The 26923-nt window shown below is 41.8% G+C and overlaps 1 protein-coding gene across 6 annotated transcripts in view; it reads right to left on the bottom strand.

The window, feature by feature from the left end:
* The window catches only part of UBE2H (ubiquitin conjugating enzyme E2 H), a 113298-nt gene extending 92619 nt beyond the window's left edge, over window positions 1-20679 (bottom strand). Inside the window, exon 1 of one of the 6 annotated variants that reach the window (XM_021078796.1) lies at window positions 20151-20679. In XM_021078796.1, the coding sequence (XP_020934455.1) occupies window positions 20151-20203 (53 nt within the window). In that variant the 5' untranslated portion in view covers window positions 20204-20679. The other 5 variants (XM_003360138.5, XM_021078795.1, XM_021078794.1 and 2 more) reach the window with 5 other exon arrangements.

The raw sequence follows: 26923 nt of genomic DNA, 5'->3' as shown, positions 1-26923 counted from the left end.
TATTCAATAAGGACTGGGTTTGATCCCTGGCCTCAATCAGTGGGTTAAGGATCTGGCATTGCAGTGAGCTGTGGTGTAGGTCACAGACACAGTTCAGATTCCGAGTAGCTGTGACTGTGGCATAAGCCGCCAACTACAGCTCCGATTCAATCCCTAGTCTGGGAACTTCCATATGTTACAGGTGCAGCCCTAAAAAGCAAAAAGTAATAATAATAACAATAAATAAATAAATCACTGTTAGTATCACAATTTGCAAGGAGGGAACACGAGACACTTTACAAAGTACAAACTAGAGTACTAATAAGCTACATGATTTGATTAAGTTTTAAGTTATCTGTTTCTTCCCCTGATCTCCATTTTTTTATTGTTGGCTGCACCCACAGCAAATGAAAGTTTCCAAGCCAAGCCAGGGACTGAACCCTGCACCACAGCAGCGAACCAAGCCACTTCAGTGACAATGCTCCACCACAAGGGAACTCCCCAATCTCATATCTTAATAATTTCCTTTTTTCTCTCTCTTTTTTGGCTGCCCTGCAGCATCTGGAGTTCTGGGGCCAGGGATCAGATCCAAGCCGCAGCTCTGGCAATGTTGCAGCTTTAACCCACTGTGCCAGGCCAGGGGTCAAACTGGTGGCCCAGTGATCTAGTGGCATCCAGAGATGCCACTGTTCCTGCTGTACCACAGCAGGAACTCAATAATTTCCTTTGATCTTTAAAACTAGCAATCAAACAATCTTAAAAAAGAACTCATCTGAAAATAGCTTTTAATAAACTAAAGTTTGAGAATTTACAGATCATTTCAGAACACAAATACATTTTTATACATGGAAAAATGAACAGTGTACATGAAAAGGCAAATGGCATCTCCACATAAAAGAACTCAAGTCCTCATCATCTAAGTAAGATCTGCCTGTCTCCTGTGTGACTTCCATATTGTTTTGATTCAGAAACAAATTTTAAAACTGATCCAAGGTGGAAACCTGTGGTATTTCTCACAATGTAATAGGTATTTCCTAAGCACCTACTTCACACACAAAGCTAAATACATGCTGTTAAGGGACAAAACCAAAAGAAACTCTCATGGGCTCCAGATCCAAAACTAGAAGGACTTTAACTCTATGATCTCTGTGCTTTTGACCACTCTGTGCAGCTCGAGTTTTTTATTCATATAAAGTGGGTCTTAGCATCTCAAGGCAAGGATTGTATTATAATAAATATGAAATATATCAGAATGTGAAGTAGCACATTATAGAACAAGTATCAGGGATAAGGAAGGTAGAAGTGAGGAGAAAATGGCCCAGTGGTATAAATTCAGCTACTTGCTACTAAGATTTTTTTTCTTTTTTTAAGTACAAAGGCGTATCTGGAAAAATCAGAAACCATTTAAGAAGTTATTAGCTCTAGTCACTAACAACTGCTCATCAAGGTAAGTGGATAAACAAACTGATACATCCAGATCATGAAGTATTATTCAGCTCTAAAAAGAAATGAACTATGGAGCCAAAAAAAGAAATGAAGGAAACTTAAATGTATATCACTAAGTGAAAGAGGCCAATCTGAAAAGGGCACAAACTGTATGATTTTTGAAAAGGTAAAACTATGGAGACAGTAAAAAAAAAAAAAAAATCAGTACTTGCAGGGGCAGGAGGGCAGGAGAGGGGAAGGCAGGGGAGGAATGAACAAGTGGAGCACAGAGAAGTTTCAGGGCAGTGAAAACCCTCTATATGATACCACAATGATGGATACATTATTATTCATATGTCCAAATCCACAAACACTAAAAGTGAACCCTAATGTAAAATGTGGACTGTGGGTAATAATGATGTGCCAGCAGAGGTAGGTTCATCAACTGTAACAAACACCCACTCTGGTGGCGGATAGTAACAATGGGGGAATCTGTTCATGAGTGGGGCAAGGAGATATGAGAAATCTTCATACCTTCCCTTCAATTTTTGCTGTGACTTTTAAAGCTGCTCTTAAAAAAACTTTTTTTTTTTTTTTTTTTTTTGGTCTTTTTAGGGCCACACCTGCAGCATATGGAAGGAAGATCCCAGGCTAGGGGTCAAATCAGAGCTGTTGCTGCCAGCCTATACCACAGCCACAGCATTGTAGGATTTGAGCCATGTATGTGACCTACACCACAGCTCACGACAACACCAGATTCTTAACCCACTGAGCGAGGCCAGGGATAGAACCTGAGTCCTCATCGATACTAGCTGGGTTCACAACCACTAAGCCATGATGGGAACTCCCCAAAAAATAGTCTTGATTTAAGGAAGGAAGGAAAGGAAAGGAAAGGAGAGAAAGATTGAAAGCAAAAAGGCCTTCCAGGGCACTTAAGAAAGTGGGCAAAGGAAACAGAGGTATAAAAGACCAGCTAAACACTTGCCCAGAGTCATCAAGCCAGTGAGCTGGCGCTAAGTGCCATACTACCCGACTCTTAGTACCAACATGACATCCAGGTACTGGCATTACTTAAGGTCAAAGGTCTAAATGCACCACCAGGGTTACCAAATCAATAAACAGCTGGTTATAGCTTCTGACTTACATACCACACAAAAATCCAGGTGTCCCCATGAGTTGATAACAAATTCTGAAGTATCTTGGAGTTCCTATTGTGGCTCAGGTGGTTACAAACCAGACTAGTATGCATAAGGGCTCCATCCCTGGCCTCACTCAGTGGGTTAAAGATCCGGTGCTGCCATGAACTATAGTGTAAGTTGCAGATGTGGCTCTGATCCTGTGCTGCTGTGGCTATGGCGTAGGCCAGCAGCTGCAGCTCTGATTAGACCCCTACCCTAATGAGAACTTCCATCTGCTAGGGCCACAGGTATGGCCCAAAATAGAAAAAAAAATTCTGCACTATGCTGTACAATCTTAAGGAATTTATTATCACTATGTTTATAACTAGCAAGATAATTTACCATTAAAATTCAATTTCTATCTTTCTTCCCTACTATTTTCAAGGAAGCCCCTGTGAGTTAAATACTTTGGTTTAACTTTTTAGCCTAGAAACCAAATGGGTTTGGCCAAATTTCAATTATCACCCTATTATTTTTTTCAGAGGTCACTTACTCAATAACCTCAACTATAAATATCCCTTTTCCAAGAAAACAATGTATTGTATATACTTTAAGACTTTCCACGTATGTTATTCCTAGGGAGAAAGAAAACAGCAGCAACAACAATGCAACCAAATCAGCCAAAATAAAAACATATAGTAATGTGCTCCTACACGGAAGCTTCCAACATTCATGGAAAAACGGATGAAATGTGAATAAAGCCTAGAGCTTAGTTTATAGTAACATACCAATGTCAATATGTTACTATATGATTTCTTAGTTTTGACACACATGCCTCGGTAATATGAAAGAGCAACACAGGGGTAACTAGACCTGGGTGGGGTACTCTGTACGATCTTCACAACTTTTCTATAAATCTAAAACTGAAAGTCTATCTTAAAAAGTTAAAAACTATTAAAACATTAAGTCAAAAACAGCAGAAAACGAGAAGGGCAGCTTATATCCCAAGGCTTCTGTTTTAAAAATCATCCCTACCTTTAAAAAGCTAAGCATCTAAAGCTTTTGTACTTGCTCAGTTATCTTGAGACTAATAATTAAAATTACCATAACACAAGGCAAAACTGATCCACTAGACACTCCATTTAAATAAAAATGTCAGCAATTAAATTTTCTTCAAAAGGTATATTTTAAGGAGTTCCCGTCATGGCACAGTGGTTAACGAATCTGACTAGGAACTATGAGGTTGTGGGTTCAATCCCTGGCCTTGCTCAGTGGGTAAAGGATCCGGTGTTGCTGTGAGCTGTGGTATGGGTCGCAGACACGGCTCGGATCCCACGTTGCTGTGGCACAGGCCGGTGGCTACAGCTCTGATTTGACCCCTAGCCTGGGAATCTCCATATGCCGCCAAAAAAAAAAAAAAAAAAAAAAAAAGATATATTTTAAATTATCTGGACAGTATTAAAAGACATAAAGGTATTAGGCACTATTATTTCCACCTAATGATTCTGTAGAATGCAGGATATTTTAGTAATGAATTTGTGGCATTATAACAGAACCATCTCTATGTCAAAATTTAAAATGTGACTTGGGGGAAGAAAAAAAAAAGACAAAGGTAAACTATTTAGATGCTTAGGTACCAAACTGTTTGACTCTGATGGGATCCTATCCCAGCTCCGGGAATATTCTTTTACTCAATTATATTCCCATTCCCTAAGTTTACCTTTTGAAAACCAAAATATAATTTAAGTAATAAAATACATAAAAATTTTAAAGGAATAGCATGCTGCCATTCTAGCCTGATAAAAGCTTCCATAAATCAGGCACTCTTAAAAGGTTTACTTTATTTCAAAATTATTGACAGGGCACATACAATTCAGACATTTCAAGAATGCAAAGTGCAAAGTCATCTACTCTATTGTAAAGAGATGCCAGAACACATATTAAAACCTACTAAGGTTTTTTAGTTTTTCTTTTTTTTTTTGTCTTTTTTTTTTGTTGTTGTCTTTTGTCTTTTTTGTTGTTGTTGTTTTGTTGTTGTTGCTGTTGCTATTTCTTGGGCCGCTCCCGCGGCATATGGAGGTTCCCAGGCTAGGGGTCGAATCGGAGCTGTAGCCACCGGCCTACGCCAGAGCCACAGCAACGCGGGATCCGAGCCGTGTCTGCAACCTACACCACAGCTCACGGCAACGCCAGATCGTTAACCCACTGAGCAAGGGCAGGGACCGAACCCGCAACCTCATGGTTCCTAGTCGGATTCGTTAACCATTGCGCCACGACGGGAACTCCTAGTTTTTCTTTATGACACATTCATAAACAGGATTAACTGAGGCACTAGGCTATACTGCTTTAATTCTATTTTCACACTGCAAATGTGACTAAGTAGCAAAACTGACTTTATGAGTCAGCTGAAAAGCAGATTCCTTATTTCAACTCTGGCTTCTATTTTATTCTATCAATAATAAAAACAAAGTTACCAGAGTTTACTCTCCTAATCTGAAGCAGTACAGCCAAGCATTAGCATTTCTCAAAATGTTACTCAAGGCCACAAGCGATATTGTCTAAGAAGAATACAATTACTAATTTCAATTCAAGGAGCCCTTATATTCAGAAAGCAACCACTGCTTTTTTTTTTTTTTTTTAACACTATACCTGCATTCCAGGTTTTCTCCAAGTAGAAAAAAAGCTAAAATTCTATAAAAGTGCAATATCTACTAAAATTTCACTTCAAATAAAATGTCATCAGAACTTCATCAGAGCTGACAAAACACTACAAGAATGACATTTAAGAAATGAAACTGCCAGAAATGAGGCTAAAATCATTACATTTTATCCGATTCATTCAAATGAGTAATAAGCTCCAATTTAAAAGCATAAATCAATAGCAATTTCTGATTCTATTTTTTAAAAAATCAAATTTCTAATTCTATTTTCCATTAAGCAAACCAAAAGACAAGATATATACCTCTGTCAATTAAGATAATCCAGTTCAAGGGCTTGGGCATATATAGCAGGTCACCCCTCAAAAGGAAAATAAGGAGTTCCTGTAGTGGCATAGTGGTTAATGAATCTGACTAAGAACCATGAGGTTGTCAGTTCAATTCCTGGCCTCATTCAGTGGGTTAAGGATCCGGCGTTGCTGTGAGCTGTGGTGTAGGTCACAGACGCTGCTCGGATCTAGCATTGCTGTGGCTCTGGCGTAGGTTGGCAGCAACAGCTCGGATTAGACCCCTAGCCTGGGAACCTCCATATGCCTCAGGTGTGGCCCTAAAAAGACAAAAAAAAAAAAAAAAAAAAAAGGAAAATAAACACAAACAGACATAGTATTTTGTCAGTCATTCTTTGTTTCGCATTTTTTTTGGTTGGTTGTTTTGTTTGTTTTGTTTTTTGGCTCTTTAGGGCCACAGGTGTGGCATATGGAAGTTCCCAGGCTAAGGGTGGAATCAGAGCTGCAGCTGCCGGTCTACACCACAGCCACAGCCACACAGGATCCGAGCCACATCTGCAAGCTACACCACAGCTCACATCAACATCCGATCCTTAACCCACTGAGGAAGGCCAGGAATCCAACCCACATCCTCATGGATACTAGTCAGGCTCATTACAGCTGAGCCACAATGGGAACCTCCTCATTAGTCATTGTTTGAATCTCAAGATGCAAAGGGTTGGGTTCAAGCATGATCCCAGAAGTGAGCTCCACGGGGCAAAGAATGACTCCCACGGGAGGACACTGGGCAACACAGACCTCCAGACTTTCGACTTTGAGGACTTATAGAAAATACAGTCAGCAACTTCTGAATCTCTGAAACACTGGCCAGATTATATAAAACTAGCTCAGAAAACCCAAATTCTTCAAAGGAAACGAGAGACCAGCACCTTTAAAGTTTAAGAACACAAGATTTAGGTGCCAAGTTCCATCACGTCTCATTTCACTGAACAGAGTTAAAGCAAATCTAAAGCATAGCCTATTTTTTTACAGAGGATATAAATCAAAATTGTAAACTACTATACATTTTTAGCATAAATAAGTTCAAGTTTGATAACTAATTGCCAAGCAGCACAAAGTGAAACAGGCTAAGAATATTGATTTTCACACAGAACATGACTTCACTACCTTTTTTCTTTTAGGGCCACACCTGCGGCATATGGAGGTTCCCAGGCTAGGGGGTCGAATCAGAGCTGTAGCTGCTGGCCTACACCGCAGCCACAGCAACACAGGATCTGAGCCTCATCTGCAACTTACACCACAGCTCACCGAAACTCAGGATCCTTAACCCACTCAGCAAGGCCAGAGATTGAATCTGTGTTCTCATGGATGCTAGTCAGATTCCTTAACCACTGAGCCACGAGGGAACTCCCACTACTTTTAATTAAGAAAATACCTTCTTGGGAGTTCCTGTCGTGGCACAGCGGAAACGAAACCATCTAGCATCCATTAGGATTCATTCCTGGCCTCACTCAGTGGGTTTTAAGGATCCAGCATTGATGTGAGCTTGTCGTAAGTCGAAGATGTGGCTCAGATCTGGCATTGCTGTGGCTGTGGTGTAGGCAGCTATAGCTCCAATTCAACCCCTAACCTGGGAACTTGTATATGCAATGGGTATGGCCCTAAAAAGCCAAAAAAAAGAAAAGAAAAGAAAAAGGGAAGAACGAAAATACCTTCTCTCCAAAGGTTTATTTGTGTACTTTCCTGCCAATAAATTTAACTCTCTTGTTTGATTTCTAGAAATTAGTCAAAGAACAAGCTAGGCACACTAATAGAAAACAAGACATACAGACTGAAATATATGTAATGAAATGAGTCTTTATGAGCCACCAAAAGTCTTCCTGATATACCATGGTTAACATGTTATAAAACTCTTTCAACAAAATCTTAAACAATGGAAAAGCCATATTAATTATTCTAAGATAGGATCTGGTACCTAACTATTCTAATTCAAGAGCCTGTAGAAAGAAAAGATAAAAGCAAATGAGTGTTTACGAGAAGGTAATGATTCAATATAGGTAGTATATGCAAATATATGTCATTTGATAATCAAAGACAGCATTCAGGAGTGGTCTTTCTTTACTGCCAGGAGAAGTGGGCAGCAATCCAGATAATCAGACTAAAGAACATCCTCAAAGACCTGCTTCCTCTCCTTCTTCCACTCATAATGCAAACCTGACAAAAATATTTTGTGTTTTTTTTTTTATCTTTAAAGATACAAATGAATAGAAAGGCAAAATACAGGGTTTTGCTTTGTTTTTGTTTTTTTTTTCCACTTTATTATCATCAAGATGGTGGACTTGGTGAACTGAATGAATTAACTGGTAAAAATTAACAGATGCCAAGATGTGTTGTCAAGATCAATGATTCTGCTATCACACACATATATTATGATTCTCATTTATACTCACTTAAAATATACTCTAAAGCAACACTGAAATCAGCTACCAAATTAAGACAAAGATTTAAAACTCCTCTTCTCAGAAAACACCACAAGCATTTAAAATTCATTTCCCCAAGGTGGGAAGGACGGACTCGGGGGTTTGGGATTGGCATATGCACACTGAAGTATATGGAATAATTGGCCAACAGGGACCTGCTGTATAGCACAGAGAACTCTACTCAGTATTCTGGGATAATCTATACGGGAAAAGAATCTGAAAGAGAATGGGTATGTGTATATGCATGACTGAGTCACTTTGTTGTACAGCAGAAATTATCACAACCTTGTAAATCAACCAATAAAACTAAATCCAATCCAAAAATAAAAAATAAAATAAAATACATTTCCCTCCTTTATCCATTTCAATGTAAATATAGTTTGTAATAAAGGTCCAAAATGGGAGTTCCTGTCATGGCGCAGTGGTTAACAAATCCGACTAGGAACCATGAGGCTGCGGGTTTGGTCCCTGGCCTTGCTCAGTGGGTTAACGATCCGGCATCGCCTTGAGCTGTGATGTAGGTCACTGACGTGGCTCGGATCCAGCGTTGCTATGGCTCTGGTGTAAGCTGGTGGCTACAGCTCCAATTAGACCCCAAGCCTGGGAAACTCCATATGCAGCGGGAGCGGCCCAAGAAATGGCCAAAAAAAAAAAAAAAAAAAAAAAAAAGGTCCAAAATGCCTAAAATCCACATCATGGAATGACTTCCTTATAGGAGCCTTAGTTTAGTGATGACCAAGTACCAACTCCCAGTTTGTGGGTCCCTCAAGGCTATATAAAAGTGACCATTTGTCAGTGAAAAAAAGCAAACCCAGTTTCTTTCTTTTGGAGTAAAATCAAGTGTGATATAGCTTCAAGCTTTGTCACCAAGAAGAGTTACTAACTTATTTACAGATTTAGGTAACTAGATTAGCAAAAGGGCACTAAACATTCAGTCATCTATAAGACCATAAAAGTATATTACACCTGGTGATCTCTTATGGACACGATTCTAACCGAATCGATCTTTTACAGACAGACACTACAATGGAAACGTCCACCCAAATTTTTTAATTAATTTTTTAAAACTATCTACATAACTTCAACTACACAAAGTCAACTACTTAAAAAGCAATATTCAGGAGTTTGCTGGTTAACAACCCAGCATTCACTGCAACACTATTTACAGTAGCCAAGACACGGAAGCAACCTAAATGTCCAACGAAAGAGGAATGGATAAAGAAAATGTAGTACATGTATACGATAGAATATTACTCTGCCATAAAAAAAAGAATGAAATAATGCCATTTGAAGCAACATGGATAGACCTGGAGCATGTCATACTAAGTGAAGTTAGACAGTGAAAGACAAACATCATATGATATCACTTATATGCGGAATCTAAAAAAAAGGATGCAAATGAATTCATTTGCAGAACAGAAACAGACTCACAGACTTTGAAAAACTTATGGTTACCAAAGGGGAAGGGGGGATGGACTGGAGTTTTGGGACTGGCATGTGCACAATGAGCTATATGGAATGACTGGCCAATATAGGTACATAGATATATAGGTATATGCATATAGGTATATGGAATGACTGGACCTGCTGTACAGCACAGGGAACTCTACCCAATATTCTGTGATAATCTATGTGGGAAAAGAATCTGAAAGAGAAGGGATGTGTGTACAGGTACGGCTATGTCACTTTGCCGTACAACAGAAATTATCACAACATTGTAAATCAACTATACTTCAATAAAACTTAAAAAAAAAAAAAAAAAGAAAGAAAGAAAGAAAGAAAAAGGAGCCAGTGTTGTCACTGCTATGGTTCGGGTCACTTTTGTGGCTCAGGTTCTATCCCTGACTCTGGAAATTCCACATGCCACAGGCACAGCCAAATAAGTAAATAAATAAAGGGAAACATTCAGATAACAAAAGTTACACCAGCACCATTCCAACAAAACAACTTAAGTTCACATTCACTAAGCTGAGTAGTAACCCAACTGCTTCTGTGGTAACATGAACCAGGCACACACTGTATCTAATTTTCTATTTATATTACATCAACTAAGGTTTTATAATCCAAGAAACCTTGAAAAGTGTGCATGATAAACACATAATGCATAGAAAAAGAAACATTTTGCCTAATGCTAAAAAAGAAAACAGCACAATTTACAACATTAATAACAATTTCACATGTAGGGAATCTTTCTTACTTTGATACATAATGCCTCTCTAAAAGTGATTTAAAAGTTAGAAACCAGGAAGTTAAACCAAAGACATAAATACTCTTTTGCTATGAATTAAATAATATTATGAATCCTTAAATATGATTTCTCCAAGTGCTACAGCCCAGGCACCTTCTATTAGCTCAAAGATAGACCCACCAGCCATGCCTGTCTTCCTGACGATGACAAAGTCCAGCCAAGCCTCTCCACTTCACATGAGTTTCCTACTCCTCCCAGACTTCTCCACAGGGCCAGGTCAAAAAACCAGCAGCACCTATTCAAACCACCCTAGACACCTAAAGAGCAGGTGAAGGCAGAAAGGATCCCTTATCTCTCATGCGCATATAACTGCCCCATGAGGCTGTCCGCCACCTGGCTCTTGAGGATTTGTGTTCTGCCAGGGAAAGGTAGGTGTCACCTTGAGCACCAGCCTGCAAACAACTAGCCACCTTTCCCAAGCACCTGATGAGGTACAGAAAAGAAATTACAATAACATTAGTACCCCCCATAAAAATATTGCAGTTCTTCTCATACCCCACCTGAGAATCACTAAGGTAACAGCTGCCTCTCAAAAGTACACACTGACTTTTCTGTTATCAGAAATTTCTAATTGCACTTGAATTACACTTAGGCAATCTAGAAATAATACACTCTAATACACACATGCTCAGAGCACCATCCTCGTTTTTGAGGACTGAACCAACATCTACCCACTGAATAAACTGTCACTGATTCCAACATGAAAGAGGTTGTCTTTTTGCTTGTTAGCCAAGCTAAAAATTCCAGCTGTCAGTAAGACGTTAATGTGTTTTTTTTTTTGTTTTGTTTGGCTGCACCTGCAGCATGTGGAAGTTCCTGGGCCAAGTATCAAATCTACACCACAGCAGTAACCAGAGCTACAGCAGTGACAACACCAGATCCTTAACCTGTTCAGCCATCAAGCAACTCCTAAGATGTTAATTTCTGAGGCAACATGCATGTAAACTCCTATATATAAATCCAAATGTTTGTAATATAGAAGAATGTGGTAGTAACCACTATTACAAAGCAATGTCTAATTTTTTACTATGGCAATGTCTATTAATTATCAAATAACTTACACAAAATGCCAAAAAGTAAAAAAGCAAAACAAAAGCTCCATTTTGCTAAATTTTAAAAAAGACTTCATAACTCTTGAAGTGCCATGTCAAAGGGCCACAAAACAAAAATATTTCACAATGAAATTTAATTCACTAATTTTGAATGAAAGAGAGGAAAGATCAGCCATAGGACTAGCTTTGACAGAGTTGGGTTAGAAATCTGCACTTAGGGAGTTCCCGTCGTGGCACAGTGGTTAACAAATCCGACTAGGAACCATGAGGTTGCGGGTTCGATCCCTGCCCTTGCTCAGTGGGTTAAGGATCCAGCGTTGCCGTGAGCTGTGGTGTAGGTTGCAGACTCGGGCTCGGATCCTGCATTGCTGTGGCTCTGGCGTAGGCCGACAGCTACAGCTCCAATTCTACCCTTAGCCTGGGAACCTCCATATGCCACGGGAGCAACCCAAGAAATGGCAAAAAAAAAAAGAAAAAGAAAGAAATCTGTGCTTAGAATCACACTACTGAATGGGATTTCTTTAAAACATACGGTTGAAACCAGTTCAGTGTCACAACCTAATCGTGTATGAAATACAGACCATCATCAGTAAAAGTGAAATTCAAGATACCTGTTAGAAAGATAAGCCTATACCTACCACATGATTCAGCTATTCTCCTCCCATATATTTATCCAAAAGACAGTATATGTCCATTGTAGCTTTATTTATAATAGTTTCAAACAACCTAAATGTCCACCAACAGGTGAATGCACAGACATTGTGGTAAAGCCATACAATGAAATACTACTCAGCAGTAAAAAATAAAAGAACTATACAGTGATAATATGGGTAAATCTCAAAATACGATCAAAGAACTCACATAAGAGTATACATTGTATGATTTCATTTATACACAATTCTAGAAAATAAAAAAATAACCTACAGTGACAAAAAAAATCAGATCAATGGTAGGGGAGAGGGAGGAGGGAAAGACTACCTAGGGGCCAGAGAAACTTAGGGAAAAACTATCTTAATTGTGGTGATAGGCCACATAACCCATACTTATGTCAAAATTTACCAAATTTATCACTTTAGATATGTACAGTTATTTTATGTCAATTATACTTCAATTTTTCAAAAAAAGGGAAAAAACCTCAAGACACCAAAACTAATTCTACAGTTCTTGCCAGTGAGATCTATCTACTCATAAGGTATTATGTTTAACCTACCAATTCACAGCAGGCACTGTGAGAAGTACAAAAGTATCCCTAATTTGGAGTTCCCGTCGTGGCGCAGTGGTTAACAAATCCGACTAGGAACCATGAGGCTGCAGCTTCCATTCCTGGCCTTGCTAAGTGGGTTAAGGATCCAGCGTTGCCATGAGCTGCGGTGTAGGTCGCAGACATGGCTCAGATCCCGCATTGCTGTGGCTCTGGCGTAGGCGGGCAGCTACAGCTCCGATTGGACCCTTAGCCTGGGAACCTCCATATGCCACGGGAGCGGCCCAAGAAATGGCAAAAAGACAAAAAATAATAATAATAATAATAATAAATCCCTTATTTAAGATCACCATTTATCATACATACAAAAAAAATGAAAATTTAAATAAAAGAGATCAGAACTCATCTTACATCACTATTCCAGGCTGCCTGCTTCAGTGTTATAATGACACCAACTAAAACACAACAGAAGTGAGAGCCTACTGAGTGTGGGGCCCCGAGATTTTTAATTAAATATTTTAATTCAAAAGTTTATCTCCTTGGAGTTTCCGCTGTGGCATGGTGGGTTAAGAATCTGAGAGCAGTGCCTCATGCTGCTGCAGAGGCATGGGTTTGATCCCTGGCACAGTGGGTTAAAGGGTCCAGCATTACCACAGCTGCAGCTCAGATTCAATCCCTGGCCCAGGAAATTCCATATGCTGCAGCTCGGCCATTAAAAACAATAATAATAAAAATAAAAACAATGAAAAGTTTACCTTTAGGCATACAGATGGCTATTAGGCACATGAAAAGATGCTCAATGTCACTATTAGAGAAATGCAAATCAAAACTACAATGAGGTACCCCCTCACTCCAGTCAGAATGGCCATTGTTAATAAGTCTACAAATAACAAATGCTGGAGAGGGTGTGGATAAATGGGAACCCTCCTGTACTGTTGGTAGGAATGTAAATTGGTAGAACCACTACAGAAAACAGTATGAAGGTTCCTCAGAAAACTAAATATAGAACTACCACTGATTGGAGTTCCCGTCGTGGCACAGTGGTTAACGAATCCCACTAGGAACCATGAGGTTGCAGGTTCGATCCCTGCCCTTGCTCAGTGGGTTAAGGACCCTGACGTTGCTGTGAGCTGTGGTGTAGGTCGCAGACGCAGCTCGGATCCCACGTTGCTGTGGCTCTGGCGTAGGCCGGCGGCTACAGCTCCGATTTGACCCCTAGCCTGGGAATCTCCATATGCTGCGGGAGGAGCCCTAGAAAAGGCAAAAAGACAAAAAAGAACTACCACTGATCCAGCAATCTCACTCCCCGGGCACATACCCAGAAGAAGCTATTAATTCAAAAAGATACATTCACCCATTTGTTCATTGCAGCCCTATTCAACAATAGCTAAGACATGGAAACAACATGCAGCAACATGGATACAATTCTCATACTATGTGAAATAAGTCAGAAAAAAAAGAGACAAATACCATATGATATCCCTTATATGCAGAAGCTAAAATGTGGCACAAATGAACTTATCTACAATATAGAAACAGACTCACAGGCTTAGAGAACAGACTTCTGGTTGCCACAGGAGGAGGAGGAGGAGTGGGATGGACAGGGAGTTTGGGGTTAGTAGATGAAAACAATTACATTTAGAATGGATAAGCAATGAGGTCCTACTATATAGCACAGGGAACTATATCCAATCCAATCTTCTGGGAAAGACCATGATGGAAGATAATATATAAGAGTGTGTGTGTGTGAGTGTGTGTGTGTGTAACTCTGCTATATGGCAGAAATTAGCACAATATTGTAAATCAATTTCAATAAAAAATAAATGTAAAACAATTTTCTTAAAGTTTACCTTCTTTGATCCAGAATCCCATTTCTAGAAAACATAAATACAAAAATACAAAAGCCTTATGTTTAAGATATTAATTTCAATCTTATTACAAAAAAATGCAAAAAAATTAAATCAATGACACAGGCATGGAACAGCATATTACATGAGCTATCTATTATATGGTATTTTTCAATGGGAAAAATAGTTGCAAAAGTATTAATCAAAATAGGGCACACAGAGTATGATCAACAGGTTGAAAATAATACACTCCTGGAGGAGAAAAAAAAAAGACCAGTAAGAAAAAAAACTGCACTGGGTGTTATTCGGGTCACTGCTGTAGCACAAGTTCCATCCCTGGCCCAGGAAATTCCACATGCCACAGGTGTAGCCAAAAAAAAAAAAAAAACCCAAAAAACAAAAAAAAAGAAAAAATTGCATAATGTTAACATTTGAGGACAAGGGTGCTTAATTTGTAGTCCCTGGACCAATAGTATCAGCATCATCTGGGAACTTTTCAGAAATATAAGTTTTCCCACCCACTCTGAATCGGACAATTCCAAGGATGGGACCCAGCAATCCACTCTAACAAACACTCCAGGTAATTAAGATCACACTAAAGTCTGGGAACCACTGTTTAAAGGATAGACATAAGGGTGACTGTTTTGTCTTTTTTATAATGTATATTTTTCCCAATTATCTTACTACTATATAATCTAATCTTTTTCATTAAAGTATTTTCCTAAAACATACACTGTACACTGTAGGCCTACAGTTAAAAAGCTATTACACTATAAAGCACTTCTGAAGGTCTGAATTGCATGCCTAAAAATCCAGTGATTCTTAGAATCATCAAATCTTCTAAGACTGAAACAAGATACTAAATTATATATCTATAATTATATACACATATAATATATAGATATTAGTATGCAGGTCAAGGTGCTGGGAAAACTGCACAGTACTAGAAAACCAACGAAACCAGGTTCTTCTAACACACACACACAAACTGGGTAAGGGATTTTTATGGGTCACATCTGCAAAAGATTGTTTTCCCCTAAAGCTGAATTTTTAGGCTTGTGTGTAATTTACTAGAACTGCACTGCAGCAATCAGATGTTCTGAAGCTGTAAATGCTTACTCATATAGGTTCCTGCTTAACCAAAATAAGTACCGGTATGTTATATTTGTCACCAAAACCTAGGCAGAGAAGACAAATTCAGAACACTGGGAGTTGCCAAAGCTTTAACTTTTAGCTTGAAGACCATAAAACTGTTCCACGTTCCTTCCATCTCATCATCTCACTCAAACAGAGGCCACAGGAAATAAAAGGCAAACCACAGGTTCCCAATTGTCACTGGAGCTAGTTAAAAGATTACAGAACTGTCTACACTTTAAATACAAATTAAAGAGCAACAAAGACTACTAACTTAGGAATAGAATAACTACTGATTAACTACTGATTAGCAAAATACCAAAGCTGAAGTCAAAGACAAATGGCTACACATTTTAACATTTGTTTTTATTTCAGTTTTTTAACATCTATCTTTTAAATAACAGGAATATAGATTCCCATACATCCCATTACATAAAATTCACTTTAAACTTTCTATTCCTTAAAAAGTCAGTTCTGAAAGTACAAGTTATTCAAAAAACAAGGTGATACAGCGCTCACCTGCAATAAATACTTTTTCTTTTAAATTGTTTAACTGGTTACATAAGCTTCATGACCACACACACTGAATTTTTCACTACTAAACCCGCAGCATCTAGCCCCCTGGCACAAAGAGGGTGCACAAATGTGTGAGGCGATGAATTCGTTATTGAAAGCTTCTGAAACCCTAAAGCAGAAATCTAGGTTTCTGTGACTGACTACTGCTGTTAATAAATTCAGTATAAGTTACTGCCCCTTTCTGGACATTACTGTTAAAACTTTTGTAAGGAAAGCTTAACATTTCTACCATACTTTTGCATCCCTGCAGGAATCAGTGAAATACATTTAAAGTGGTGGCTATCCAGTTTTTAAGTTACACACTTTGAAAAAGGGACTCTGAAAACTTTTGGTATTATAAAAATAAGTTCCAAAATCTCACCTCAAGAACAAGATACAGTTGCATGCCGAGCCCCCATTATTATCAGATCCACTTTTCTGATTTAACCTTGAACATTTTCTTGTACTCTAACAAGGCAGGTTTTCCTCTCCTCTTTTTACTTGTTGAAAATACACCTGATCGGTAACACCACTCACAAGGCCTCGCCAGCCCCTACTTCTTTTGTATATATAAACACACTCTGATCACACACTCCATCAGCTGTTTGGTAGCTCCGCCCCTCCTCCTTTTCCGGGTAGTAACAGAGCAGCCAATGAGCTGTGAGGAGCTGTGCCTGCGGCCTTTTGCCTGCATACGCTTTTCCAAAACAAGCAGCTCTAGCCTTCAGCAGGGGCCACTGGTTCACAGATAAAAGGATCACCAGGCTGTGCAACAGGGTGAGACGAGTAACCCCCACCAACAAGGAAACCCGTGTAATCTGAGCTGTTTGTTCCTCCACCCAGGAGAACTTAAACCGATATTCCTTTAGGGCAAATCACGCTTTAAGGTCACCAGAGTCCCAGTTCTCAGACAATCTAAATAATCGGGCAGGTTTGAGATAGAAACCTCAAAGCTTGCCAGGCTGGGAACAGCACAGGATCACCAATCTACCTGACTTTGCAAACAAACAGCAACACTATTCAAAACCACCATTCCACAGGATTTGGGCTCACTGCAAGTTTTTTGACTGGGACACATTCCTACAGGGCCCAAAAGTCATGTACATCAGTTTCTAGGCTCCTGGAGAGGTTTGCACAACCCTCAGCAAAGGATCAGAAGAGAAACAATGAATGAGTCAGAGTTTCAGAACATAATCGCCCAGATTATTAAATGCATTGGTGCAAAACACTCACTCCCTCCATAACTTGGAAGTCAGCTTTCCTCCTACCAACCCGTCACAAAAGAAATATCACCGACTCCAAACAACCAGGGACAGCGTCTCGGAAAGAACCTACGAGGTAGTGGAAGGCAGTGGCCAATTAGTTACACATCCTCTTCTCTCCCTACCCCCACACCGCTACTTTCCTACTATATAGGTTCCCTGCCAGGCTGTAAATCGTGGTGGCATAATTACGCTCAGGAGACATCCAAAAATGGGCTGAAACAAGACTGCAACGAAACCGGCTATCAGCCTCCATACCAACGAAATCACCAAGGGGCACTGGGGGGGTAAAAAGCAAGTACATTCCTTCAGACCTTTCCCACTTCCTCTCCACCATCTTTCATTTTCAACCCTCGGCGCTTTCACACAATTGTGTTCATTTTAGTAGTGCGTTGGGAATTTTTCCTTAAATTTTGTGCTAAATATACCTTGCTCAAAAATCGTAGTCTCCATTTGTGCCTACTAATGTGAATTCAGCACAGAAAGGAGGCCACAAAATCTCTCAGCCCCACAACACACAGGCACACACAAAAGGAAATACAAAAAATTTAACTTAGACCAGAAAATAACAGACTCGAAACAAAGATAACCTCTGGCTTCTAAATCCTGAGACTGTGGTCCTCTTATCTCAGACATCTACGATTTTAAAGCGCCTCTGCTTTCTTTTGTCAGAAAGGAGGAAGGTGGGGAAAGAACAGAAGGCCAATGCATCTTTGCCTTTCTTCATCTTCTACTAAAAATAAGCTATGAAATAAGCCACTTAGGGGAAGAAAAAAAAGAAAGACACCCTGCTGTTCTTTGTCTGTTTTCCTCTCCCTCTCCACCCCCCACACCCCGACTCCTAAATACGGTAATCATTCTAGATGCCACAACTACTAAATGAACAAAAGGCACTGTATGGAAAAGGCATCAGGTCAAGTTAGGCCTCACCCTTTATCCTCAGTTTTCTAAAAAATATAGAAGTATATAATTTGAGAATCTGACATTGATCAAAGACAGCTGGAATTCTCTCTCCCCCACCCATCCCAATTTAACATTAGGTAGAAATTTGCATTAGGTGTGACAGTCTCAATTCAAGATAAAAATAACTCAGGTTCTGCCATCATGTCATTTCCTAGTTTCTAAACAAAAATAAAACCTGAAACTGCTTTGTGTAAAAGGTACACACAGCCATAGTTACAAGTTTTCCTGCCACTGTATTTAAGGCCAACATTACTGGTATCATTCACACATTTACAAAACTCAATCACAGCCCAAGGGTCAATTTCACTTGTGCCTAGACATACATTTGGTACAAAATATATACTTTATTACATGCTCCTCTCTCTAATCCCCACTTCAACCTCTCCAAAATTCTAAACTTCAAACCACAAAACTTGCAAGTTCATCTACTGTTTGTAATTTCTAATCAAGTTTTCCCGAGCGAGGAGAAAAACACCTTGTTCCTGAAAAGATTATGCGGGGGGAAAATCACTTGCCCAGGCAACTTCCCTCCCATCCCCCACTTCCAAATCAAATGCAAAAACTACTTTTTAAAAACTTCAGCGAATTCCTTAACAGAATACTTAACAATAATCATTGATCTCTGCAATGAGGCAAAACGTCCAATCAAAAACAGTAACAATAAAAGGAAGAAAGAAGGAATTCACCTGAAGAATCTAGCCAAACAACTTGAGTTATATAAACAAAACCCTGCAACAGGGGGAAATGGTGGGGGGATGGGGTGAGGGAGAAACAAGAAGCAGGAGAGACAGACTTTTCAACTGCGTTTCTCACACTACCACTCCCCACCCGGATTCCCCTCTCCCCAGGGATTAGCTGTTCACAACACTGGGCTCATTTCCTCTCTCCCCCCACCCTCTAAATTACCCCTCAAAAAAATGTCTCGATTTGTCCCAAGAACCTTCGCGAATTTCTCTAGCTGGTCATGAAATAATCAGTCTGGACTCCAACCAAAACCACTGCCTGAAGGACTCTTATCAGTTAGAGCTGTCCCACTGCTACCTTCAGAGTACACAAAGTTGGGGGGGGGGTCGGAAAATAAAGGGTGTCATTTGGCAAGATCAGGATAATTATTCCCCAAGAACCTTATTCTCAAACAGGGAGTTTGCTTAAATGGCTAGCACAGGGGCTATTTAGTCAGGGAGATCCTCTTTCTCTCTCCCTCCCCACAGCTGTCATAGCCACAATATGGAGGGTGGCTGGCTGGAGGGCCTGGGGGTCCTCACCAAATACAACTATGGGTGGGATAGGCATTGTCGGTGGGGTTCTTCCAGGGACAAGGAAGCTTAACAGGGGTCTCGGATTGAAAACACTCAGAGCTCTTTATTACAAGAGGGGGCACTGAGTAGAATACTCTCTTCCTAATATAGAAAGGAATTAGGGATAAAGGAGGTCACTTGAGTTACCCCAGTTCAAGAAGCATTGTGAGTGGAGGGAATGGAGGCATCTCAAGAACAGGAGAAAGGCTTCACTCTCGGGAATTTCTATATCGAGTCCCTAAATCCAGAGCGAGCAGAGAGGAAAAAGAACGTGGGCTCTGTAGTGGAGAGAGGTGGCTGGTCCTGCAAAAAAAAAAAAAAAAGAAAAGAAAGAAAAAAAAAAAAAAGCCGTTTTGGGAGTCCAAACGTCGTGGAGAAAAGTCACGGGCACTGGGGGTGCAGAAAGAGCGTGGAACAACGCACATTTCGGGGTGCTGCAGATAAAGGGGGAGCCGAGAAGGCTCTCAGCTCCTGGGAGGTGCCAAGGAGCCTCCGTAGGCACTGGGGGGAGGGAGACGAAAGAAGGAGCCTCGGACAGTGGCCTGGAGTGCCCCTGGGCCCCTGTTTAGGTTTCAAGGGGGTGCCGTGGGCATCCCCATACTGCCCCCCACATACAGCCCGAATCCCCCCTCCTCGAAGGATACAGCTTGACCACGTCTGTGTCCATCCGCCTCTTGCCCGGACTAGGGGATGACATGGTGTCGCCGCTGCCTCCCCGTCGCCTGCGCCGCCGCCGCCTCTCTCCTTTCCTCGGCCCGTCTGTCACGGGCCCTGGGCCCCGGCTCTGAGGAGCCCGCGGTCGCGCCGGCTCCTCGGTGGAGGTGGCAACACCCCCGCGGTCTTGTCCGGTCCCGTCAGCCGCCGCCGCCGCCGCCGCCCCCCGCACGGGGGAACACCGGGCACTGTCCGGCCGAGTGGGGGTGGGGACCCCGCGGCGCCCGGCTCAGGCTGCCCCTCTCCGGCTGTGGGTTCCGCCTCGGCCCAGCCCCGGCGCGCCTCTGTGCCGCGCGACTCTCCCTCCTTCCTGCTCTAGCTCGCTCGCCTGCTTGCCTGCTCGCCCGCTCACCCTCTCGCCGGCTCCCTAGCAGCCTCCACGACAAGCGGACGATTCCTGCTCAGTCGGCCTCTCTACCCCAGCCTCGCTCTGGGCGCCGTGACGTCACCTCTGTGACGTCATCGGAGGGGGCGGGTCCGGCTGGCAAAAGGGGTGGGGTGCCGCCGCCGCCGCGGCGTGAACTTTTCTCGAGGGATTCTGGGAGATGTAGTTCCACTTTCTCCTGACCGCCCAGCTCTCCGCCCCCTCCCCCAACTCCCCCACACACTTAATCGCTCAACTGCCAGTGTCGTTATCATCATCATAAACGATAATGGTTAAATAATGGCACTATTATTACATCCATGTATTTTAGGGTAATGACCCTCCTTCCCACGTACACTGTTAAAAATTCTGTTTATTTGATTTGAGGAAGCCAAGGTGGCAATTAACCCAGTCACCAAAATCTGGAAATTCCTACACAAGCATTTCCCTGCACTCTGCTCCCTCCTTGGAGGGAGAGAATTTGTTTGCATGGATTGTAGACTAGAGCAAGGCATCTCTGAGCTTGCAAATCAGAGTTTGCTATGCTCCTGTGTATAGGGTCACCTTTTCAAGGATTAGAGTTGAGGCGGCCAGGCCACAAGGCCAGAAATAATTTAGTACTAACATCCTTATTCTATTCAGTATGAGGTGATTTCACAAAATGAATGACTGATAGAAGCAGAAATACCCCAAACATGCTCTTCTTCAGGCAAATTGTTCTGCCCTCCAAACTCCTATATCAACCCCATATACTTCATCATTCAGTAAGTATTTATTGAGCACCTATTGTAGTCATCACCCTGCTGGACATGAGGATATGGTGAACTAAGAAATACTTTAAATTTACACGGCACTCCCAATACGGTCTAGATTTAGAGTGTCAGCATCACCTGGGAACTTGTTAGAAATGCAGGCTAGGGCTCCACCACAGACCTACTGAATTAGAATTCGCAATTTAACAAGGTCCCCAGGTGATTCCTTTGTGTAGTAAAGTTTGAGATACACCGCTCTACAAAGCTCTCCAAAAGAAGTGACGCGGAACCCAGAAGTCAACCCGCCAAAGGAGGCAGGAAAAAGTGTTCTAGGCAGCTCTTGTATTTATATCCCATTTTCACTGCCACCTGTTTTCAAAATTTTTATCTATTCCCTTGTTCCCATGAATACATTTGAATTTTGTCAAACCATGTGCTGTGAGTTGGGTCCCCTTATGTAACAGCTATACACACACACACACAAACCTGGAGCCAAACTTGGCTCCCCACTCTCCTTCACCTGAGTATCTCCCACTCTTGTGATTCCCAAGCTTTGGTGTACTTCTGAATCACCTGGGGAGCTTGTTAAGCTCACAAATGTCCAGGCCCCACCCTGGGAATTCTGATTCAGAGGGTCGAGGGTGGGGCTTGGATGTCTAAGTCTTTAACAAGCTCCCCAGATGATTCTGATGCAGGCCAAAGTTTGAGAACCACTCCTGATAGATTCCACCATAGGCCTCAGCACTTGCCAAACACCTGCCTGACCCCTCTAGGTGGGTCCTGCACTTCCATAACCTCCTCTGCAAATAAGGAGGTTTCTTCCCCACCTGAGAGCAAGGTGGTAAGCTCAGAGAACCCACAGATATTTTTTCCAGAACAGAAAAAACTGATCAGGGATGGGATACTTGAGTAAAAAGGGCATAGAGGGATCTAGAAATTTTCCCTGCTGCTTTAATTCTCACAGATGTTATGCTGCCGTGATCTAAGCACTAAGCAAAAATTATTAGCGAAGTATTTATTTAGAGAGACTTGTTCTGGACTACCCTGGAGAAGGTAGGGCTGCTCTAGCCAGGAATGCAATGGCAGTTAGCCTCTGAGCAGTTGTCAAAAAGGAATCAGCCTTCCCAGTAAGTATCTTAACTCTGAGTTACTTAGGACAAACCTGCCCCTCCCCAGCTCTTAATTATGCCTCAGTTAATTGCTTACATCCTCCCCAAGCATCAGTTTTCTCATCTGTAAAATGTGGTTCATAATGCCCTACCCACTTGAGTGGGTTGATGGAATAGATGGAAAAGATGAATGCGAAAGCCCCTTGTAAACTAAAAATTGCTTTTCATAAAGGCGATGTGAAGTGTTATTGTAAGGTGTGATAGGATACTAGCAGGGGTATTAATATCAATTCTCCACTTGCCCCACTCGCTATGCACTGTGTGGCCGTTAAGAAGAACATTCACTTTTTTGGAGAGGGGGTTTAAGATGTCTTAGTGTTACTCTTTGTGGTGAAGTTATATTTACATTTTTACACCTTTCTCTCTGGGTATCTTGCCATCTGCTCCTTCATAAATCTACCTCCCCTTATTCTGACTTCCTCCCCAAGCCCTCCTCTTTCCAGAGCCTCAGAGGACTCCTGATCATGCCCTATGACCAGGTAGGTTCAAAAGGTGGCACCAAAGTGGTGCCAAATGACAGCCCTGGTTTGATTTATTTTTGGCTTAACGAACCTGGAGCTCCTCTTGAGCAGAGTAAGTTTGCGCTCACCTTGCCTCCCAGTGTTTCAGCCACTCAGAATGTCAATAATTTACTCTAAAACAACACCAGGGCCTGGGAGTGTCTGTTTATATGTGTGCACACGCGGCTGTACACTGGAATGAGCCATGTTCTTCCTTATCAGGGACAACCAGGGACGCCGTGAGGGCACAGCTGTCCAACCCTGCCTGACTCGCCAGTGTTGCAATCTGGGAAGTGTATTCAGGCCTGTTTATCTCTCCCCACGGCTGGGCCAAGCTTGACCAGTGGAGCCTCTGATCTCAGGAATAGCTCCTCAAAGGCAAGAAAATAAGTTTGCAGAGAACATACTGCTTTGAACAAGGCGCTAGGAGGGAGTGAGATGAAACCCATTGGAAGAGCCCCACTCAGAAGCTGCTCTGTCCCTGAAGGTCCCTATTAACCCAATGGCTCCAAAACTAAAGCCAATTTATCACTGTCCCTGATAAATGTGAAAGTCCCCCAAATAAGGCCGCCTGATTCTGTTGGATCATTTCTATTGAGAAAGAGGTTCACTTCCATCTGGCACTCTTGGTATCTGAGATCACAGGCCCAGACCCCTTGAGAGGGCAATAATATCAGCAGTTTCCTTGCTGCCAGGAAATAAAAGCTTAAAACTCATTTCAAGTCATCTCCATGTGACTCTATTACAATCTGTCCCCACAGAAGCAGACATTGGGGCTCAGGAAGAGCCTGCAGCAGCAAGGACAGGCAGATTGAGAGACTGCTATCATCCCCACGGGGTTCTTTGCTTGATACCCCTGGCAGCAGGCGCCCTGGGCGAACCCCAACCCCAAGACCAGTGTGATTCAATGAGAGCTTGGAACTTGGAGACAGAGGACACCCTCTAGGCCCAGGTCTGCTACCTGTTATTAATTTATTTATTCATTACTTTTCTTGTTTTTTAATTAAAGCAGAGTTGCTTTACAATGTTGTGCCAGCCACCTGTTATTGACAGAACTTAAGCAAGTACCCTAACCTTCATGTTCCAGTTACTCGTCTGTAAAATGCGATGACAGAACATGCATCCATCCAACGCTTGCCCAGACCAAATAGAAGAAATGTTTCAACCTCTAAAGGGCTAGTCGTGGATAAGATATTATCATATCTCCCTTACACACAGACACACTCTCTCTCTCTCTCTCTCTCTCTAATGCCAAGGCTCAAGACAAGAGCGAGGCTGGAAATTATTCACCCCTGCATCCAGGGAGCTCTCATCCTGGCCAGATCCTCTGAAACCCTTGTTTTGCCAGTTATGGCTTCCTGCATGTTTACTCTGCTGCTTCCTCATCCCCCTGATCTGGAAACGCTAGAGGTCCCAGATTCAGTCCCCAGGCCTCTGTTCTTCTTTTTCTACATGTAATCCAGTCTCAGAGCTTTAACTGCCATCTATGCTCTGACTCCCTAACATACCGTTCTAATAGGGACCTGACTCCTGAACTCCAGACACACAGCTGCCTATTCAACATCTTCTGGTGTCCCGAATAAACTCCTGAGACCCTCCCCAGCTCTTCCACACATAATTTTCCCCATCTCAGTAAATGGCCAAATGAAGTTGAAATATATGAAATGGACTTTTAAGATTAAGAACAGTCAAATATTGGCAACTTCATTCTCTTCAACCAAATACATCCTTCCAACTGCTCGGGCCAAAGGCCTTGGACTTTACAATCCCTGACCCCTCACTTTAATACGGTACCTTGAATACATTAGGAAATCCTCTTGGCTCTGCTAATCAAATATATCCAGAATCTTTTCCCCACCACTTTTACTAAGCCAGCGTCATTACTGCAATCGCTTCCCAACAGGCCTCCTGTCTTTAACCTCTGAAATCACTCAGAAACCAGCAATCCTTTTTTTTTTTTTTTAGGGCTGCACCCATAGCATATGGAAGTTCTCAGGCTAGGGGTCAAATCGGAGTTGCAGCTGCCAGTCTACACCACAGCTACAGCAACACTGGATCCTTAACCCACTGAGCAACGCCAGGGATTGAACCCACGACCTCCTGGTTACTAGTAGGATTCATTTCCACTATGCCACAATAAGAACTCCAATAATCAAATTTCTTAATTGTCCCCTCTATGGCTTTTTTTTGGAGCCAGAATTCATTGAAAATTCACATAACATATTTTGACTTTATATCTCTTTAGTCAGAGGACAGCTGGGGAATTACATTTTATATTTATAGTCTTTTGGGTCTCGACCATTCTATATCCCCTCCCTCACCCCTTCACCTATTCCTGTGCTATACACACAATGGGGAGTTAATTAGATTGATAAGGACTAACTGAAAAATCCTACTCCTCCATACAAAAACTTGTACCCAGGAGCTTCCGTCGTGGCTCAGTGGAAACCAATCTGACTAGTATCCATGAGGACACAGGTTTGATCCCTGTCCTCGCTCAGTGGGTTAAGGATCTGGCATTGCTGTGAGTTGCGGTGTAGGTCGCAGACACAGCTCAGATCCAGCATTGCTGTGGCTGTGGTGTATGCTGGCAGCCGCAGCTACAATTCAACCCATAGCCTGGGAACCTCCATATGCCAAGGGTGCAACCATAGAAAGACAAAAAAAAAAGGAAAAAACTTGTACCCAAATGTTTAAGGCACTGTTTATTCTTTTTTTTTTTTTTTTTTTTTTTTTTTTTTTTGTCTTTTTAGGGCACAGCCACAGAAATGCTGGATCTGAGCGAGGCCAGGGATCGAACCCACATCTTCATGGATGCTAGTTGAGTTTGTTAACCGCCAAGACACACCAGAAACTCCCAGCACCATTATTCATAATACCAAGAAATGGAAACAATCCAAATGTCCATCAATTGATAAATGGATAAATATGTTTTATTATAAATATATTATAAATAAAGTATCTATACAATGGACTATTATTCAGCAATGAAAAGAAATGAAATATTGATTCACCATGTATGGACTTTGAAAATATTATGCACTCACAAAAGACCACCTTGTTTGATTCCTTTTATATCAAATGTCCAGAACAGGCCTATGTACAGAGACAGAAAGCAGACTGGTAGTTGCCTAGAGCTGGAGAAGTAGGAAGAATTGGGGTGGCGGTGATCACTAAGGAGCACAGGTTTCTCTTTAAGGTGATGAAAATCTTTTAAAATTGTGGCGATGGCTGCACAACTCTGTGACCATATTAAAAAAAAAAATTGAATTGTACACGTTGAGTGGATTGTATAGTATGAAAATAAAGGTATTATTAACAAAAATTTTAAAGTCCTGTTCTTCCTTGTTGCTCCAGGTCACAGCAGGGACAATTAATTATTGACCAAACAGCCTCCTCTCCCCTCCTCTGCTCTCTCCTCCCCTTCAAGTGCACCAGCAGTGTTGCTGAGGAGAGAAGGCAGCTTCATCTGCTTAGGGGAAAGGCCTTTATCTTCTAGCTGCCAACTGAGAAGAAGCACAACTTCTCACTAAATGTACTCCTTTGTCCTCTATGGGGCAGGGTTCCATTGTGTCCCCCAAATGTGGGGCTAGCTCTTTCCCCCAAGCTCGTGGCACTGTTGCAGAACCAGGTCCCCTGCAAGGGAAGACACAGCTGCCTACTTGAGACCATCTACTGGCATCAAGGGCAGGCTTGCTAGGTGCCATGTGTACCCAGCACTTCTATTTTGTAGGTGTTGTGTGGTTGCAGTGGCCACTTGTTTCCAGTGCAGCTTCTCTACTGCCCTGTGACCAGGAATTGTCCTGTTCGTCTTTCTATCTTCCATGCCTAAAACAGGCATCTGCACTTAAAAGGCAGAATGTGTGGGGTCAGGGTTTCCAAACCTAGTACTCCGATCTGGCTCTCTAGGAAGCAAGG

Source organism: Sus scrofa, chromosome 18, assembly GCF_000003025.6.
Source record: "Sus scrofa isolate TJ Tabasco breed Duroc chromosome 18, Sscrofa11.1, whole genome shotgun sequence".
Taxonomy (NCBI): Eukaryota; Metazoa; Chordata; class Mammalia; order Artiodactyla; family Suidae; genus Sus; species Sus scrofa.
Note: the sequence above shows the minus strand (reverse complement) of the source record. Positions and strands in the feature narration are given on the sequence as shown.